Source organism: Myxocyprinus asiaticus, chromosome 29 (assembly GCF_019703515.2).
Source record: "Myxocyprinus asiaticus isolate MX2 ecotype Aquarium Trade chromosome 29, UBuf_Myxa_2, whole genome shotgun sequence".
Classification (NCBI taxonomy): domain Eukaryota; kingdom Metazoa; phylum Chordata; class Actinopteri; order Cypriniformes; family Catostomidae; genus Myxocyprinus; species Myxocyprinus asiaticus.
This window is the reverse complement of record NC_059372.1, coordinates 40,185,561-40,205,430: the sequence shown is the minus strand read 5'-3', so window position 1 is coordinate 40,205,430 and position 19,870 is coordinate 40,185,561. Positions and strand designations below refer to the sequence as shown.

At 37.4% G+C, this 19,870-nt stretch overlaps 1 protein-coding gene across 1 annotated transcript in view; it reads left to right on the top strand.

Annotated features, from left to right (window-relative positions):
* Positions 1 to 16,337, top strand: part of LOC127420034 (sodium-dependent phosphate transport protein 2B-like) — a 21,857-nt gene extending 5,520 nt beyond the window's left edge. Inside the window, exons 5-13 of the mRNA XM_051661968.1 lie at positions 828 to 971; positions 1,326 to 1,437; positions 3,113 to 3,308; positions 5,307 to 5,402; positions 6,056 to 6,176; positions 9,281 to 9,448; positions 11,505 to 11,621; positions 12,479 to 12,603; positions 14,212 to 16,337. Coding sequence (XP_051517928.1) covers positions 828 to 971; positions 1,326 to 1,437; positions 3,113 to 3,308; positions 5,307 to 5,402; positions 6,056 to 6,176; positions 9,281 to 9,448; positions 11,505 to 11,621; positions 12,479 to 12,603; positions 14,212 to 14,748 — 1,616 coding nt within the window. The 3' untranslated portion in view covers positions 14,749 to 16,337. The remainder of the gene's footprint in view (positions 1 to 827; positions 972 to 1,325; positions 1,438 to 3,112; positions 3,309 to 5,306; positions 5,403 to 6,055; positions 6,177 to 9,280; positions 9,449 to 11,504; positions 11,622 to 12,478; positions 12,604 to 14,211) is intronic.
* The last annotated feature ends 3,533 nt before the right edge of the window (positions 16,338 to 19,870 follow it).

Sequence of the window (19,870 nt, the reverse complement as noted above, 5' to 3'; positions counted from 1 at the left end):
CTTCAGTTAATGTTCACATCAACCATCAGAATGGGGGAAAAAAAATTGATCTCAGTGATTTGGACCGTGGCATGATTGTTGGTGCCAGATGGGCTGGTTTGAGTATTTCTGTAACTGCTGATCTCCTGGGATTTTCATGCACAACAGTCTCTAGAATTTACTCCGAATGGTGCCAAAATGGTGCCATCACTGTCATGACTGCTATGTTGCTCGGAACTGCACCCAAGACTTTCACCCACTGTTGCACTTGTGTGTATGGTTGAGTGAAAATAAAGTGATTTGATTTTGATTTTGAAAACAAAAAACATCCAGTGAGTGGCAATTCTGTGGACAGAAACGCCTTGTTGATGAGGGAGGTCAGTGGAGAATGGTCAGACTGGTTCGAACTGACAAAGTCTACAGTAACTCAGATAAGCACTCTGTACAGTTGTAGTGAGCAGAATAGCATCTCATAACGCACAACACATCAAACGTTGAGGCGGATGGGCTACAACAGCACAAGACCACGTCGGGCACTTTATTAGGTCCATAGTGTAACTAATAAAGTGCTCAGTGAGTGTAGAATTTTAATAATATATTATATAACTATCAAAACATCAAAAATACTATACAATACTGTAGTACAATATAGAACCTATATCAAACGATGAAAGATGGAAAAGTAGGTTAAAGATGGATAAACAGATACTTCAACAAATGATGGCCTATCAAACTGCACACCAGTTTTATAGGGTTAATATGTAATAGACATTTCTTATCTGTGAACAAAAATAGATATTCTAGACACAGTGAGCAGCATAGCTTTTGTGTTTTGTCATGATGCCCAGGAAAGGCAGCTGGTGATATCTTCCAGGACAATGCAGTACTGTCCAACCCAGTGGCTGGACTGGTCATTGGAGTTCTGGTCACTGTTCTGGTTCAAAGCTCCAGCACTTCCTCCTCCATTGTGGTCAGCATGGTGTCATCTGGACGTGAGTCTCTCTATCTCACGGCTCATATACTTTAGATATCTCCCCCACATGATAAGCATTGCCACGTTCAATAATAATGTAAAAAGGCTGAACAGTAGCACACATTGCAATAAAGTACCAAAAAAGAAATAGATATCCATACTGTAAACAGTAAAATGTGCAGTTGTTACCTTAAGGAGGTAATTTTACTTGATTTGACATGTAATATTATTGACTAGAACAAAACCAATACATTTAATGTATTTTTAGGTTACATGACAAAACATTTTTGCAGTGCAATATGAACTCACAAAAAAATGAACTATACAATGAAAAGGTAGGTGTTAGATTGATATTTATCATCATGATTTGTAGTGTTGGAGGTGAAGTCTGCAGTGCCAATCATAATGGGCGCCAATATCGGCACTTCTGTGACAAATACCATTGTTGCTGTGATGCAGGCAGGAGACCGCAATGAGTTTCGCAGGTAAACCCAATTAAGCAAATTATTTTCATGTACACTAAACACAAATTAAAGGTGCACTCAGTCATTTTTTCCTCATTAAAAAAGTTTAACTCCTAAAGAAATTAATTATAGTTTTGCAATATATGTAGAAAATCACGAGCACTCACATTAAAATGAAGACTCCAGTCATATCAGGAACCTTATAAAAGCTGTTTTATTCTACATAGAGAGGGTCCGCACATGGGGGCTGCCATGTTAAAATCACATGACCAGCTGAATACTGCTGCTTAATCTCAGTAACCATCCTGTTATTTGACACTTTCACACATTGATTAAATTAATCATGGCTGACTGTGAATAGTGAATATTTTTTACAATGGCATCAGTAACTGAAAACTGTTGCGTTTAAATAATGCTGCATCCAAGCCGCTAGGTGTCAGTGTCCACATGGTGGTGCCAAAAGCGAGATGTAAAACAGTCTAACCCCCTAACCTAAACCCCAAACCTAAACCTAACCATCAGCGGAGTAGAAATGTAATTTTAAAGCGAAAATGCGGTACTCACGATTGTGGGTACATGAACATTCGGAAGCAGCCTGTCGATCTTCTGTGTGGAAAAAAAAAGTGCAAAATTTAAATAAAACAAAAAAATCTTTAATAAAATCAAAATTGTGACAAAATTATGAATCAAGTTAAAACAGAAAATATATAAAATCAGCGAAGTTTTATTAATAACAACCTAAAGTGTAAATATTAAGTTAAATGCATTAAAACAATGTTGCTATTATAACATAATGATGTATATGTAATAACATGTTTTTCAGTGTAATGTTATAAAGACTGTGGATCTGCACATTTGCCTTATCAAACACTTTCTAAACACAGTCATGTTTAGCAGATCTTGTAATTATTTTGCACAGCAGCAAAAGTGCATCATTTTCTTTCATGCTTTACATATGACAACAAATTGCATTTTTATGGCCCTATGATTTTCGCAATGCGGAAAACATTGACAGAATTGCAGAATCCATTGATAAAAACGGAATTAACTTTAAAACATGGAATGTCACAGAATTTGACATAACTGGGATGAAATTCATGTATAAATGTACAATTAATCAAATTAAAATCATGATATGTCTTAGTGTGATGATTAAACCACAAAAGGCTGAGATTTAATTAAATAAATAGCCTATACGGTCTGCATAAGCTTCAACAGAAAGTGAATGTGAGAAGCCGCTACTTATACATTATCCACATGATTAACATCACGTGTGCTCTGTGTGTGTATTAATAAGTGTTTCATCACTGCTTTCATTAATACTGTGATGCTCTACTGTGCAGCACTGTATTTGACCATAATAATAATAATAATAATAATAATAATAATAAAAACTCCAATTCTGGGTTTTGGATTGTGCTGTGAGGATCAGCATAGACACTCTTCATGTAATAAAAAATAATGCAATGGTATGTTAAAAAGTAATTGTTCTGTTTTAATTTTATTAAAATTCAATTAATTAATTTGATTTGATGTTTATTTTAATGATAAAATGTAATGAAACTTTAAAACTCGTAATTCAGAGAAAATAAAACGGAAAACATGGAATTTGGGAAAAAATAAAATGGAATTTGGAAAAAAAATTAAACTGATTTGATAGGGCCCTACATTTGTTATTTACTCTTGTCTACCTCAGGGCATTTGCTGGTGCCACGGTCCATGACTTCTTTAACTGGCTGTCAGTGCTGGTGTTGTTGCCTCTCGAGGTGGCATCAGGGTACCTCTACAGGCTCACAGAACTCATCATTGATTCTTTTAACATTCAAACTGGCGCAGATGCTCCAGATCTGCTGAAGGTCATCACTGTACCCCTCACCAAGAACATCATTCAGGTGAGTCAGTGTCAATGGTCTTGAATTATATCCATGTGAGGCTGTTGGTCAGTTTGTCTTATCAACCACTGATCTTAACCAGGCAATAGGGGGATAAGAGGTATGACCAAAATCTAACAGTATACACAATATATCACACATAGTGATTTTTGCTGGAAATTCAACCCACAAGTGTTTTGTAAATTACATAACCAAGTAGTAATGACAATTTTTGGAAATTCCAGAATATTAAATACTTTGCAATTTCATTTCATTTGATTATTTTCTTTTTTCAGTTTATTTTGATTTTATATGATGGTGCAAACCAAAAGCCAAGATTATTATTCGTTATTCAACAGTGAATTAGGCATCAGAACAAAACAGGGCTGGGTAAAAATATCGATTTTCCAATGCATTGTGATCTTTGTTTGAATGATCTCGAAATCGATTCTTAAATACCAAGAACAATCTTTCACTCTATGTGGCAACCCTCTATAATGCAAGTAAATCACTTGCATGTGCAACCAAATCTCATGCTATGCAAATAAAAATGCCACTGGCTAGCTAGAAAATTTTCAGATTTCACTCAACAGTGATTGAGTAGTGTAGTGTAGAAGAAGTTATTAGCACAGAGGTCCTTTCACTGTATGTTGAGAGTAAAAGTTTGGTTTAACCCGTTCTATGTGTCTAAAGGCGAGATCCACGGATCCATATGTCACTGAATAATGTCTGAGACACAAACGCGACTGCTATGTGCATTTTCCATTCCCCTTTTTGATTTGAAACTAGTAGCCCCTAAGAAACATGCAAAAAAACAAAACAAAACAAAAAAACATTTGTTGTAGACCAAATAGTTTTCCTAAAAATGTATGTTCACATATGTGGACAGCTGGACTAAGTTGTGACCTTTTAAATAATATCAAGCGATAGAAAGTCAGATTTTTTTTTTTTTATAGTTTTTTTATCAAATTGTTTATTATGTTTTCAGGAGTGTTGGTTATTCATGTTTTTGAGATGTTATAGACATTACATCAGAAATTAGCATAAATAATTCTGATTTAAATTAATGGCCAGCATCATCCAATCACTGCCAACCATATTAAAATTAAATTAAACATTATAAATTCTGAATCTATGTACTGATTATCATTGTCCCATGTCTGCCAAACATGTTGAGTGGTCCAAACATCATCTGCAGCCTGAAACTGAACTTTAAAAAGGAAGTTTGGATTGAATGCACTTATCTGCATAGAGAGCTACAGGATGATTCCTTGCCCCTATTTAGTGAATGACTTAACCCCCAGTGTGCTGTTTGTCTGCACTGGTCTCAGAACAGTTTGAAATCCAACTTATTTTCATCCTAACTTCGTATAAAGCCTTTGAAAACTAAATTTTCCAGCTTCTGGATGCATCCATTGATTCACAATGTGATAATGCACAGAGAATATAAGATATTTTAACTGAAACTGAGTAAAGAAACTATAATCCACATATATGGTCATTGTGTTTTACAGTGTGCCATTTCATGATAAATTGATGGAATTTTTAAAATGGCATATCGGATGAAACTAGAGACTCTAATCTTTTGACTCAAACAGGTTTCAATGTAAAAACTTTATTAGTTTTCTTACCAGATGTAGTTTTGTTGGTGTTTCTCCCAAAGACAAACTCCGCTGTGATCAACGTGATGTTGTTTGGTCACATGACTCGGTGTGTCAAATGTTTAACCCTTTACTGACAGCAAAGAGTCTCCTGAACTGAGATCAGTCGGTTTAAATTAAATGATACATTGCGTATAGCGAAAACCAAAATACAACGTCCACGCATGTGGACGCGGGGGTCGCACGAGGTTAATACCCTTTCTGTTCAAAGTAGTTGTAAAATAGTCGATATATAAAACTGTGACAGTGTGCCCACGCATCAATTGAAATGTTACATGACCTCAACTTCACGTCATTAGATCCTGATACTGTTATTGAAACACTGTTTTTATACTCTCTTTTTTTTTTTTTTTTACAGCTGGACAGCTCTGTTATCAGTGGCATTGCGACTGGTGATCCCGCTGCTCGTAACAAAAGTCTGATTAAGATCTGGTGCAAAACGGAAAAAGTGACGGTGAGGAATGTGAAAATGGGTTAATGAGTCCGGAAGCCCAAGTAATAATTCCCATGAGTCACCTGATGAGGCTGTTATAGCCTGAGTACATACAGTATGATTTATCAAACTGATTGGAATTTCAAAAGATAAACTTAGGGTCTATGTACAGATACAGGTTAAGCCTTTTATCTAAATCCCTGCCATATCTTAAAAGATAACAGTTGCATCTGTTCTAACAAAATCTAATGAGCTACCTTGCTGTGTACTTTCAATAGAGTTTGACCAAAATGCAAATCTTAGGAGGCATCTTTTTGGAACATCTAAATGACCTGCTCCTTGTTTTTGTTTTTTGATGTATCAAACATTAGTATGATATATAATAAAGTCTATATACAGCATAATGCATTCTATATCTAATGTAATTACAGTATTCAATAACAGCCAAGTCAAAAACTTCATAATTCTCACTCTCGCTCTGCTGAAGAAAAAAAAAACATAGCTGTTTTGCTGGTGTAAGCTGGTGTCCCAGCCTGAGAAGTCCTTAAAACCCCTATAAAACCAGCAAAGGAAACTAGCCTGACCAGCTAAGACCAGCAAGCCAGCTTAAGATGGATTTTTTAGCAGAACTGTGAGGTTTGTGTCTAAAGAAGTATTTTTATTTTTCGTTTCAGAACCTTGTGAATATCACAGTCCCTGGAATCGCAAACTGCACCCCTGACGCCCTCTGCTGGATGGAGGACAATGTGACCTGGACTCAGCAGAACCAGACAGAAACTATTAACTTGAAAAAATGTGAGTGCTTGCGCTTTGTTTGACTTGGCTTTGTGGGAACCTGCACATTACCTGGATCAACAGAAGCTGAAGCCTCTGTTACATAGTTCACTTATTTCAGCTCTGAGCCATAGACCATGATTCCCTTCAACTGCCAGCAGGACAATGGCTTCTCTTAAGTGCTGAGAGAGATCTTAGCTTCACCTTTCCCCCACACCTCCTCCATTGACTCTACCCTTTCAATGGGGCTTTTCTTCATGACAGCCTCGGGCACCTGGGGCCATTGCACCTGAACAATGAGGCCCAGCCAATCTGGCAGGAGGGCTTTAGCTCTCGGTTTGAATTTGGTTGATTAAAATCAATGTGGATTTAAACTTTTGAGTGCTTAGATACGATGTTGAAATTCCAGTCTTGGTTCAGTGGATTTCACAGAGTATTTGATCATTCTGTAGTACTTCAACTGTGAAAGAGGATTCTGATACTCTGATCTTCAAATAGCACCACTCGTGAGTTCCTGGACTGGGAAGTTACAGAACATTTTTGGTAATCTATACAATATAAAATGACCAGCCACTTCTATATTTCATATATTTCTTCGTCTGTCATCTCCACAGTAACAGAGTAAGCGGGCGCCTCCCCCTCTTTGCTACTGCGTGTTATTTACACTGCGGGTATGAACCTGCAATGACGAAGAACACTTGCTATTAGAGAAGTGGTAAATTAAAGTGAAACTAGAGTGCTTTGCTTTCAGTATCAAAACCCTTGCTTATATGTTTGCGGGATGGTGCGTGCATTACACCGCTTCAAAGTGGTTAATCCTCACGTGCTTTTCAGGAGCTGCTCTGAGTGTGGTCTGTGTTGCTGTTCACTGAGATGGTTGGAGTTCATTTGGAGTGCTCACATAATGCAATAACATCGGAAAATGAGACACAAAAAAGTTCCATTCATGGCATTTCTATATTCGCTTAAAATGTCCTTATTTAGATAGTATAGAATGTGATTGTAATTTGAAGTGCACAATAATCGTGGTTACCAGAATAGTATGTAATATGTAATAATGGCAACAAGCCTAGTGGTATCTTATTGAAATAATGACATAGCAGTTTTCACAAACTTTTGTACAGGTAACACAGAAGAAATAAATGGAAAACATTGACTTTGTAAAGAAATAAATGGAAAATTATGGACATGGTTAGATTGTTTGTCTGTCCAAAAGTTATAAATTCCAGCTATTTCATGGACATAACTCTGCCAAGGATGTGGACTATACAGTTGTAGTGGATCTTGTTTGCTTCCCATAAACTGCCTTAAAAACTTGATACCATAAACTTCCCAAACTGTAAATTAAGCGGCTATTGGTTACTTTCAAGCACTTATTTAAGTAGCCTGCTAACTTATAAACTTTGATATATTGTTTCCCAGGAAACTGATAAAATTCATTGTTAATTGTGTTTATTTGGAGTCCCTCAGAAACCTTACACCTATGCCTAAATCTAACCCTAATCCTAACTTTGACCATACCCCTAAACCTAATGCTAACATTAACTTTAGTAACAGCAAATGCGACTCTCGTAAGAGAGTGTCCATTCTAGACATGACAGAAGTTGTGTAGTGACCAGCCAATCAGATTAGAACTGGTGGATTTCCTCAGCTCTTGCTATTTTAGTGTACAATATGCATCACATTGTCCATGGGCAGTTTGTGGGCATTCTTTCGAAACTAGAGATCGACCGATAGTGTATTTTGCCCAGTGTCTACCTGGCACGGTATTCCAGTTTGGAGGGATGGCCCGATCTAGGCTGCTCTGAATGGTACTCAGAGGGATAGAAACCTTTGAAAACATTTTGTACCCTTCTTCTAACCTGTGCCTTTCCACAGTTTTACCCCTTTTATGCCTTTAAAAGGTTAGATTTAATTTATTTATTTTTCCAGGGTGTAATGTGACAAACGATAAGGATTTTGACATGGTATGATGACTTGGCACTGTATACTGTAAGCTACAAGAGTCCAAAATAAAATAAAAAACCCAGATGTAGTTTATTAGTCAACCAAAATCCCAATAATAACCAGAAAGAAAATTCAGATTTGTTGCATAACGTGGGCCTTTCAATTAAAAACAAGCCAATAACACACCAGACATTTATTTTGCAATGACAGAGACTAAAATGCTCTATATTTAGGTATATACAAAATTATATTAATTTATAGCCTATATATTCACCAGATGAATAGCTTTGTATAATTCACCAGATGGGGTTTATTGAGGAATAAGACTTATTGTTCCTCACAAGAAATAAAGTTGGAGACACAGTGTATGTGCTGGCGGGGTGCATTTCTATATTTTCACTTTTTTTTTTTTTTGTATGCCCTTGCTTCAATTTAAAACACTTGATTATCTAATCAAAATAACAAAATGTGTATTGAAGTGAGGATATAAATATGGATGAATATTGACAATGATGACAGATTTAGATCCAGCAAATCCTTACGTGATTGTTTTTATTTCACCTCTAGAGGCCACTGCTGTACTGTATAACTAAGTGTTCTAACTGTAGAACCCTCCAGCTCTGGCCATAGAGGAATACAAATAAAAATAAAATTCTGCAATTATAGGCAAAGACTTTTGCCATTAACCGATAGTTACAAAAGCAACTTTCGGCACCGATTAATCGGTAAAAACCGATATATTGTCTACCTCTTGTAGAAATTAGCATTAACTTTAGTTGATCTATGCCCCTGCTGAAAATACAATTTTAAACAAGCCTTAAGATGGTTTTAGCAGGTTTAAGATGGTAGAGCCAGTCTCCTAGACTGACCAAGCTGGTTTTCAACTGGTCTAGCTAGCCTTCCAGCCTGACCAAGCTGGTTTTTAGCTGGTTTCTTAGTCTGGTCGGATGACAGATGCCCAAAACCTCTCTAAAACCATCAAACCTCATTAGCCTGACAAGTGGAAACTAGCCTGGTGGCCAGCTAAGACCAGCAAACCATATTAGGACAGATACAGCTGTTTCAGCTGGTACACTGGTCACCAAAGTTCCCAAATTAGCTAATCCCATTTGTTTTATGAAGCTTGTCTTGTATTACACTAAGGTTTGACATGGAGTTATCCTCATCTTTCTCCTCAGGTACTCATATGTTTGTGAACGCTAATCTACCTGACCTAGCGGTGGGTTTGATTTTGTTGGCTCTGTCATTGCTGGCCCTCTGTACCTGTCTCATTCTGATCGTCAAGTTGCTAAACTCCATGCTAAAGGGTCAGGTGGCGGTCGTCATCAAAAAAGTGCTCAACACAGGTGAGTCAACACTAGAGACATGTTTATAATCATCAGGTGATAAGATCTGCTGCTAACCGCTAACATAAACCTCTGATGTGTGCGCAGTATATGAAAACAAGATGTGTCAACACCAAATGCTTTTCAAAGTCGTCTCTTTCAAGGTAACGAAGACAAAGACATACGTAGCAAATATTTGAGACCCCGCCACATTCATGTGCAGTACGTGTCAATTTCCAATCCTACCTAAAAAAAATAAAGACATAGACAAGCGCAGCAAATATTTGATCTCTCACTATAAACATGTATGTGGCAATACCGACCCGACACAGAAATCTACCTTATCACATTCCTGTAGGAGTCATGCTCCTGACTGGAAGCGTATTAGCGTGTATCCTGTCATATGATAGTCAGCGCAGGTGATCCAGTCCTGTTGTCTGATGAGCTGAACAGGAACATTATGTGAGTCTGAGTATGTCTGAGGGCCACAGGTGTGTATGTGCACGTTCTGTTGGTTTCACAGTATACTCAGGTATATACTAATAGATTCTCACATCCACCTATCGCAAAAATTTGCTAATGGGTTGCAGGGAATTTTCATACAAGCATCACAGTGATAGTTTATGTGAGTGATGCTGTGCAAAGGCAAAATGCAGTAACTACATGTTTGTTTGTTTTTTCAAAATTTGGTTAACCTATGAGGTGATTAAGATCTCCAATACTATGATCTGTTCTTTTACAGACAGGTTTGGCCACTGGAATTTGGAAATTGGCCATTTCCATATGTGTGTACAACACATTTGGCTGGACAATCAAAAAACACTTCAGAGTTGGTGTAGTAACTGCATTTTGCTTTTTTTTAGGGCAGAGTGGTAACCTGCAATTGTTACCTTAAGGAACTATTTCTACTTGATCTAACCCTTTGAATTGGTTTTGTTGGTGTAACCTAATACATTCAAGTTGATTCAGTGATGTTATTGTGATGAGTATTTGATTTGAATCATACCAGTTAATTTAGATTTTACCCATAAAGCACATTTTTAGTTAGAATTTTTTAGTGAACACTGTTAAAAATGTTTTGCCAGATGCTCCATGTGGTAGATATGAATATAAATTAAGTGGTTTTAGTCAACTTAAAAATGTTGGGGGCCTGGGTAGCTCAGCAAGCATAGACGCTGACTACCACCCCTGGAGTCGCAAGTTTGAATCCAGGGAGTGCTGAGTGACTCCAGCCAGGCTTCCAAAGCAACCAATTGGCCCAGTTGCTAGGGTGGCTAGAGTCACGTGGGTTACCTTCCTCGTGGTCGCTATAAGGTGGCTACTGATGGGGCGTGTGGTTAATTATGCATTGATGCTGCGGTAAATAGCGTGAGCCTCCACACGCGCCAAGTCTCTGCGATAACGCGCTCAGCAAGCCACGTGATAAGATGTGCAGTCTGACTATCTCAGAAGCAGAGGGAACTGAGATTCGTCCTCTGCCACCTGGATTGAGGTGAGTCGCTGCGCCATCATAAGCAATAAGAGTGCAGTGGGAATTGGGCATGCCAAATTGGGTAGAAAAGGGGATAAAAAAATAAATAACAGCTGGAGTACTACCATTCACCAAAGTTTCATGGCACTAGACCTAATGGTTTGGTTGCACAATCAGTTTTAGGGCAGAAGAATAATAATAAAAATCTTAGCAATTACTTCGTGCTTGAACCCCTTATAATCTTCCATTTTGTGTTCTGCAGTTATATTTTGTTCTGTGTATATTTATGCCAAAACTTGCACCCAGGAATTAAAGGTGTGCATTTACAGTTCTTTAGTGTCTTTTCAAAGGAATTATTATTTGTGTAAAACATAGTTTTTTTTATTATTATTTTTCTTTATTTATTTTACTGTTGTCCATGACCCTTTCAGAATATTGTGTCATTATCCACCAGTTGAGAACCATTGGTTTATATCATTTTTTTATGCTTATAATTGCTTATGTGCATTGATTATTATTGTTTATTTATTATTGTATTTTACTGTAAATGTTCAAGTACATTAGTATTGTTCATAATCTTTCTAATATGGCTGTATTTGTGGACAGATTTCCCTTTCCCATTTGCCTGGGTGACGGGATACCTTGCCATGCTTGTTGGAGCTGGAATGACCTTCATTGTTCAGAGCAGCTCTGTCTTCACCTCGGCCATCACCCCGCTAGTTGGTCAGTACAGAAACCTTTTGACCTCCATTAAATGAAGGCCCTGCTGGAAAACTAGGGCTGACCAGTTTGGTGGCTATTTTAGACCAGCCAACCACGTTAGGCTGATTTAAGATGTTTTTTGGCAGGGGATGAATTAGCCTTAAGGCTTAGATTGGTGACCAACAGGTAAAGTCCCAGTTATGGGTAACCCAGAAAATAAGTAAAATCCCTTTTTCAGGTGTAATGAGCTTTGTAAACAGGGCTGGTAACACTTTACAAAAAGGCTGTATTGGTTAACATTACTATATGCATTAGGTTTATGATCTTATAATGTTAAATAATGTACTAGTATAATGTAAAATTAACATTAATAAATGCTGTAAATGGGTTGTTCATTGTTAATTCATGTTAACTAATGTATTTAACTAATTTAGCAAATACAACCTTTTTCTAAAGTGTTTCCATAAAGTTATGTGTTTAATTTGAAGTATAAACCCTGCTGCAAAAATCCAGCTAAAACCAGCTTCTGATGGTTGTTGGATTTCCATGGTTTCTAGCTAATTAAAACTGGTCCAAACTGGTTTAGGTAGTTGATCTGCTGGACTACCAGCCAGTGGGCTGAAACCAATCTGATTAGTGCTGATAGACCCCCTCGACTACAGTGTTGGGGGGCTTAGTTGAGCGTGTTCACCATATTCTAAATCACGGCTTGAATTGATGAGTTTGGCCTGGCTAGTCAGGCATCTTTTCCATATCTAATATAGACAAGTTCAGTTTCATTGATTACCTGACTCATTTAGTGGGGTTAATGTGATTTTATTTAGTTTAATTAGGTTAATCTGACTTAACACTGTTGTTTGTGGTCTTTTCCTGTTCAGGTATTGGTGTTATTAGCATTGAGAGGGCTTATCCACTTACACTGGGCTCCAACATTGGAACAACAACCACTGCGATTCTAGCTGCTTTGGCCAGTCCAGGAGAGACGCTGGCTAACTCATTACAGGTTTGTTACTGTGCTGAAGCAATCTTAAATGAATAGCTAGCGATGGGAATGGTAAGAAATGTAATGCTTCCGGTTCCCAATCTGATTACTCTTAATGATTCTGGTACCTTAACAGTTCTCTTAATGATTCTGGTACCTTAACAGTTCTCTTAATGATTCTTTTAGTACTTTTTAAAAAGAAATATTTGGAAATAAGAAATGCAGTTCTTACTGTATTTACGGTCCAACGTTATATTAGGTGTCTTTAAGTACTATTTACTAACATTAAAATACATATAATACCATGTGCTTATTGTGTAAGTTCATTGTGTTCTGAAAAATCCTAACTAGATTTACCTCTACTGAGGTTGAGGTACAGGTAGGTTTAGGGTTAGGGTTTAGATTAGGGTTTAGGGTAAGGGTTGGGTTTAGGGTTAGAGGTAAGATTAACAGTGTAACTACAGATGTCATTAAATGCAGGTACTTTAAAAGTAAGTACAATGCAACAACTCGTATGTACATAATAATTACATTGTATCAAATGCTTAAGTACATAGTAGTTAAAGACACCTAATGTAAAGCGAGTCTAGCTTTTGGCAAATGATGAGATAATTTCAGATTTTTACAGAACAGATTCTTGCAAAAGGTGTGTTTACACAGACTTTTTAATTAAGATATTTGATTCATTCATTCAGTTTTATAAAATACCACTAATTATAACAACACAAGTATATGTTTAACTACATATTGTCATATGAACGACTATAAAGATATTTAAGTCTCACAAGCCTTAAGTTCACATACTACAGTAACAATCCTTGGTTTATGTCAAGTTGGACATGACAACATAATTGTTTGCGGTGTAGAACTGGCTCAAAAGAGTCAGACTAAACTGGTCGCGCTGTATGTTTCATGCTGTAGATTCAATAGCGTTGTTGCAGTGCCTCTGAATGGTATTGCAGGAAACACTGTCAGAGTATTTTAGTATGGTGTTGCATCCACAATGGCGGAAGAATACGTGTTTAACGGAAAATAATTCGGTTACTGTATTTAAAAAAAAAAATGGAATGGAAATGGTTTCCGGTTTCCAACCTGAGCAATAGTTCACTTAAAAATATAATTCTGTCATCATTCATAGTGGGGACTGAGGCTGTCATGTTTCAAAAATGACAAAAAGCATCATAAATTCAATATGAAATAAAAGTAGTCAAAAATTGAAGTTGTTATTTGTTGGAAATCTTCGCCATAGTGCTCAAATCATATTTGCACTTGCGTTCAGTTAAATATGGATTATTATTATTATTAGAACTTTATTAATCCCCGCGGGGCAATAAATCGCACTATGTTTGATGTCAAATGCCATTGTTTCTCTGTTTTGTTTTTTGTGTCATTGATGTCATGACGCACCATATTTTAATTGAATGAGATTTGAGAGCCACAAATGTAGTGTAATGAGTATTTTCATTGAATAATGACTTAAAATTCAGTCTGTTCCACACACAATTGCTAATGTGAAGCATCAGAAGATGCGCAAGTCGCATGGAATACGTTCAGTACTTCTACGGTGCTTTTTCGTAGTTTTTGATGGTTATTAATTATTAATGATAATATTTGTATCTGTTTTTCCAGATTTCTCTCTGTCATTTCTTCTTCAACATCAGCGGTATTTTACTGTGGTACCCCATCCCCTTCACCCGAGTCCCTATTCGATTGGCCAAAGCTCTTGGTAACCGCACAGCCAAGTACCGCTGGTTTGCAGCACTGTACCTCTTCCTGTGCTTCTTCCTCCTGCCTCTCACGGTCCTGGGCCTGTCCATTGCAGGCTGGCAGGTATTGGTGGGGGTCGGGGTGCCCGTGGTGGTCATGTTAGTCTTTGTTGTGGTGGTGAACATCATGCAGAAGCGCTGCCCACGATTCTTGCCCTTAGTCCTCCACAGCTGGGACTTCCTGCCTAAACCGCTGCACTCCCTCAAACCGTGGGACAAACATGTTACTGTGGCGATGACCTTCTGCAGAACACGCTGCTGTTGCTGCTGCAAGTGTTGCAATAAGGAAGAAGATGATGAAGAGGAATCGAATAAGAATGATAGAAGTTTAGAGATGTACGACAATCCAGCACTCACTATAGAAGATGAAAATTACCAGGCTAAAGCAACACATTTATAACATGTAACGGACCGTTTTTATTAATGTAATACACTGAGTTTTTGATAACATGCTACAAGTGATAACACAGAACAGCGCTTCGCAGTAAGAAGCAGGATTGCTACAGTATTGCAGTGAGTCACGCAAGATATGAGAATTAGTATTGCGGAACTAGATGGACTGGATCGTTTAATTACAGTTTAAGTGAAAGTATTGCTACTGCTAGAACATACACAGACATGCTGCTGTTGCACAATTAAGTATTCATAAAATCCCATTTAGGCAGATTTAGACAAGTGGTGCAGGGGATGAGGAGGGTTTTAGAGAGAAAACTCAGTGAAACCATCTATAAGCAAACAACTGAGGCAATTTAAATACTAGACAAAGAGGGAGTAACCTAGTTGATTGGCAAACAGATTTAATGTCAAAGGACCTATCAGATTGGGCCATGAAATATGCAAGTTGATTGGCTAACAGGTTAATGTTCAAAAAACCTATCAGCTTGCGCTTTGTAGAGCTTCATGACTTATATATTATTTTGGCCAGGCTGGGAGATCAGCTGAGACCACCAAACCACTTTAGGCTGTTTAAAAAAAAAGAATAATTTCAACAGGGTAATAATGTTTTGCACACTCTTTACAGTAATTTTGCAAAAATGTTGTGTCATGTGGAACTATTTAAAGATGTATATGTTTTTCGATTTCTGTGAACATTAAATTGGAGAATTTTAATGTAGATTTCCATGAAGAAAAATATTTAATTTCATTTAAATATTTATCGATTTTTAATAGAGGACATCTTTTGTTTTTATATGTAAATAACAGACATTCAAAATATCTCTACTCAGAGATATAAGATATTGTCTAAATAAATATTAAAATGAGCGCATTAGTTCTATTTTTGTATTTACTTTTATATAGTTTATATATATATATATATATGTACACACACACACACACACACACACACACGTACAAATATATAGGCCCTACAACAATTTATTCAAATTAAATTTAAAACTTTCCGTTTTCTTCAAGATGCAAGTTTGCTGAACTAACTATCATCCATTTATAGCTTTGCATTGTAAGTAAATGATTGTAAAGATGCTCTAGTTTTCAGTTTGTTTTGTTTCTTATTACATGTACATTTCAGAATGTGTTCTGAAAATGATATGTTATCATATGTTCAGGATAAGTGATGACACACACCACCCGTCATACACTTTCCAGCCGTTTATGGGTTACACTTAGAAAGCTGTTGCATAAGGCGCCATAATTTTTTATTAGATATTTTCTAGTGCATCTTCTTACAAAAAGGGACTTTGATTTAATTGGTGTGATATCAGTGTTCCTTCTAAGCAGCTCATAAGCTGTGTGCATGGCCACAAAACTTATTTGGACACTTTGGACACTCAAGTCATACTTAAAAATGCATAATTTTCTTTGCATAAATAACTAAATATAAAGCAAGTGGCATCTGTAATTAATAAAGTCCCCTTAATTTTACAGACTGATCACACTGTGAATTCGGTGACAGGTGGAAATTCTTCTGCTGAAATCAGTCTGTATCTGTGCTAAATGAAATTTGAAAGCACTGTCCCCAGTGGCAAAAGCTGAAAGTGTTGTTGAGGTGAAATGTCCAAAATGAGTGGCGCCAAAAGCAAGTTGTATTTTTAGTTGTTGATGACATTTAAAAGTCAACAGGAATGCATCTTTTATTAAAGGGGTCATGTCATGCTTTTTTTTTTTTTTTTTTTTTTGAGATTCACTTATAATGTTGGTAAAGTTTTTTTGCATGAAAAAGTCATAATGTAGTATTACATGACCTTTTTCTACCCTGTGTTTGGCCCTCTGTCTGAAACGCTCGGTTTATTTCAAGAATGAAAAAATAAATACATGTAAACAAATGACAAAATCACTTAAAAGCACCTAAAAGCAATTATTGGTAGATATAGCAATGCGAAGCATACAATACAATTTCAACAGCTGTTCAACTGAAATACAGAAAAATGAACAAAGCTGGCATATTGTTGGTCCCCAGTACTTGTTACTAATTAGGCATACAAGATTTGGTGATTGTAAAAGACCTTACAGCAGGAGGGAAGGAGGACACGGGGAACTGGTTTTCTCCACACACACTTTTAATTGGCAGCTTTCTGGGCTTACAGCTTCACAATAAATCAACTTCACAATTACTCACCAGCTTCACACTTAGACTTCAGTTTCACAACTATACTTCAGCTTCACTGCAGGACTCTTGTTCCCAGACTCTCTCTCCCTCTCTGCCAGTGGCGTGGCTGCTTATATGCCGCTCTCCCCATGCTCACTGGTATTAGAGACAGGTGTTAGACATAATCTAGCTCAGGTGTAAGTGCCCTTACCGCTTTCTCTCTCTCCGGACGGATGCTTGACCACACCCCTGCTGCCACAGTGATCATAAAAAATACTATGTAAACAGCGTTAATAGTCCAGACTAACACGCTCTCGAATGTAAAGGGTTAATAAATCTGTATCCAGCTGTAGGGAGAGTTATAAGGGACGGTCGGCCCTCTGGTTTCCCTGTCTCTTCTCACAGCTTCAATATGTATCCCGTGTTGGGAAATATAACCGAGGGGTGGTCGATGTCCCCTCGATCGACTTGTTCAAATCACTGCTTAAATATGGGACAATGGGCATCCATTCAAGCCACAATAGAGGACGTCCTAGCTAAAACGCGACAGCTGGCAGCCTTACAAGTGTAAACTTCACTGTATTGTCTTTCGCTGCGTTCTGCTCTACGTGTTCTTCTTACATAATCAAAACCATTTAATCTCAGATCAATATTTCGTGAGCAAAAATGTATTTCATTGGTAAGGGAACGTGTAATAAAAATGATTAGCTCTGCATTGGAGTCCTGATCATGGATTATTTTGCAATTAAAAACAGCTGACTATAAAGTTTCTTACAAATAAATATAAATAAAAAAAACAGACACAAACAGTAGTATTACGTTTGTTACTCACCAGCATTTCTGTCATGTCGATATGGCTGGCACTGCTCCATCTTTTAATCTAAGTTTCTTTGCAAAGTCTGAATCATAATAGTGCTCAAACAAATCCTTAGAGAAATGTGCCAAACAAAGGTTAGTCCCCATTCCTAACGTTACTTGGGATCAAGGCCGTAACCATGTCTTGTCCTAACACTGCTCTTTTCCATTCAAAAACATTTCATATTGACCACTGCTGTCAATGTGTCAGCAAAACATTAGAAAAATACCATAAACGTAGTCCATACAACACATAGCTGTTATATGGCCCCAGAAAGCTTGGAATATAATGCACTACTCATATGTATATGGACTACTGTTATGATGTCTTTTTACAGAACCTTTAATAGTACTTTATAGTATTTGTCCTTTATGAAGCTTGACAGCTCCTGCTCACTATAAACTGTTATTCTATGGAATAGAGCTGCTTAAAATATCTATTTTTATGTTCCAAGAAAAAACCCAGCATATGGATTTTGAACAACATAAGGGTGAGTAAATGAGTGAGTAAAAGTACATTTTCCATTTTTTGGTGAACTACTCCTTTAACTGGTGGCTCATTTTTTGAGCACAAACCTGACAAGACATACTCAAAATAAAATGGTTTCTTTGAAAAGTAGACTCTTAGGAGATGCTGTACAAAATTCAGAATTAATTAAAGACAAAGAAATTATTTAGAAAATCTTAAATTGATTTAAAATTATTACCTAATAATATTTGCATTAAGAAAATATGACACTGAGTCCCATGGTGCCATGCGAGGTTCGGACGTGTGAACGGCGAGCTCTGCGCACTTTGCTAGTTTTAAAGACTATATGTCAAAGAATTCAAAATTCTCCGAATCTGGAGACATTAAAAGATACTTACGTGCTCAAGCTGAAGCCCCCGAGCAGCAGGCCGCAAGCCCGGGAGCCGATTTGGCTGGTGAAGCCAGAATTCTTTGAGAATTGATGAATGTGTCGGCAATGCTTACGAAGGTTGTGCTGACTTGGAGGATCTTGCTGTAATTCGTCGATCGATCACTGCCATGGAGACGAAATTCAATGAGGTGGTTACAAGAGTCGGGGATGTCGAGAAACGGATCGATTATCTAGAGTCATCGGAGAGGGAATTAGCTGCTAATCCGCTAGCGACCAAGGCGGATTTGGAGCGCGTCTGCGAGAAGCTGGAAGATTTGGAGAACCGTAACCAGCAGAATAACATCCGAATTGTTGGAATTCCTGAGGACGAAGAAGGTCGGGATATGGTGAAATTCCTGAACGGGCTCTTTCCAAGTCTGCTTGACATAACAGGCCATAAGATGGAAATCAAGCGAGCTCATAGGGTTCCGGCTCGGGCAATCTGCTGAGGGAGACAGGCCCAGATCAATTCTGGCCAAATTTCTGAGATCATCTGATAAAGATCTTGTGTTACACGAGGCGAGGAGTAAAGGAAGGCTTTCTTGGCAGAACCACAGCATTTTCTTGTTCCCAGACTTTGCGAATTCGACAAGAGAGAAACGTGATCGATTCAAGGAATGCAAGAAACGCTTACATCATCAGAAGGTCGCTTTTGCACTGATGTTCTCGGCCAAATTGAGAATAGATGCTAAGGATGGCCATAAAACATTCACATGCCCACAGCAAGCGATGTCCTTCATAAAGTCAATGGAGTCAGTTATTTCGTTGTACTCACATTGTAGCCAAATGGACTGACTCACTGAACATTCACTTGACTGTCTGCAACTACTGTCTGCATTTTGCTTTCACAAATAAAGAAGGAGGGGGAAAAGCATCTAAGGTAAAATTTCAGAGGACTTTTGACATTTTTGATAATTTCTTGAATACCATGGACAGTTTGTTTACATTTGGCAACTTTATTTCCCAGTCTGTTTCTCCATCTTATTTTTTTTAAATGTTTAGAAACGTGGAACAGAAACCCATCTCCAATCTACTGTAGTGATTTCTACTCAATTCACCGATGACGTAGTGATTTTTGATCACGTGTCACTTAAGGTGTGGTTATGAGTGTATCAGATGACCCCTCCCCCTTTGCAATATGGGGCACCAGTTAAGAATACTATCTTAACAATTTAAGAACACTCCCAAAAGAGCTGTTCGATAATTTAGAATTAATGTAA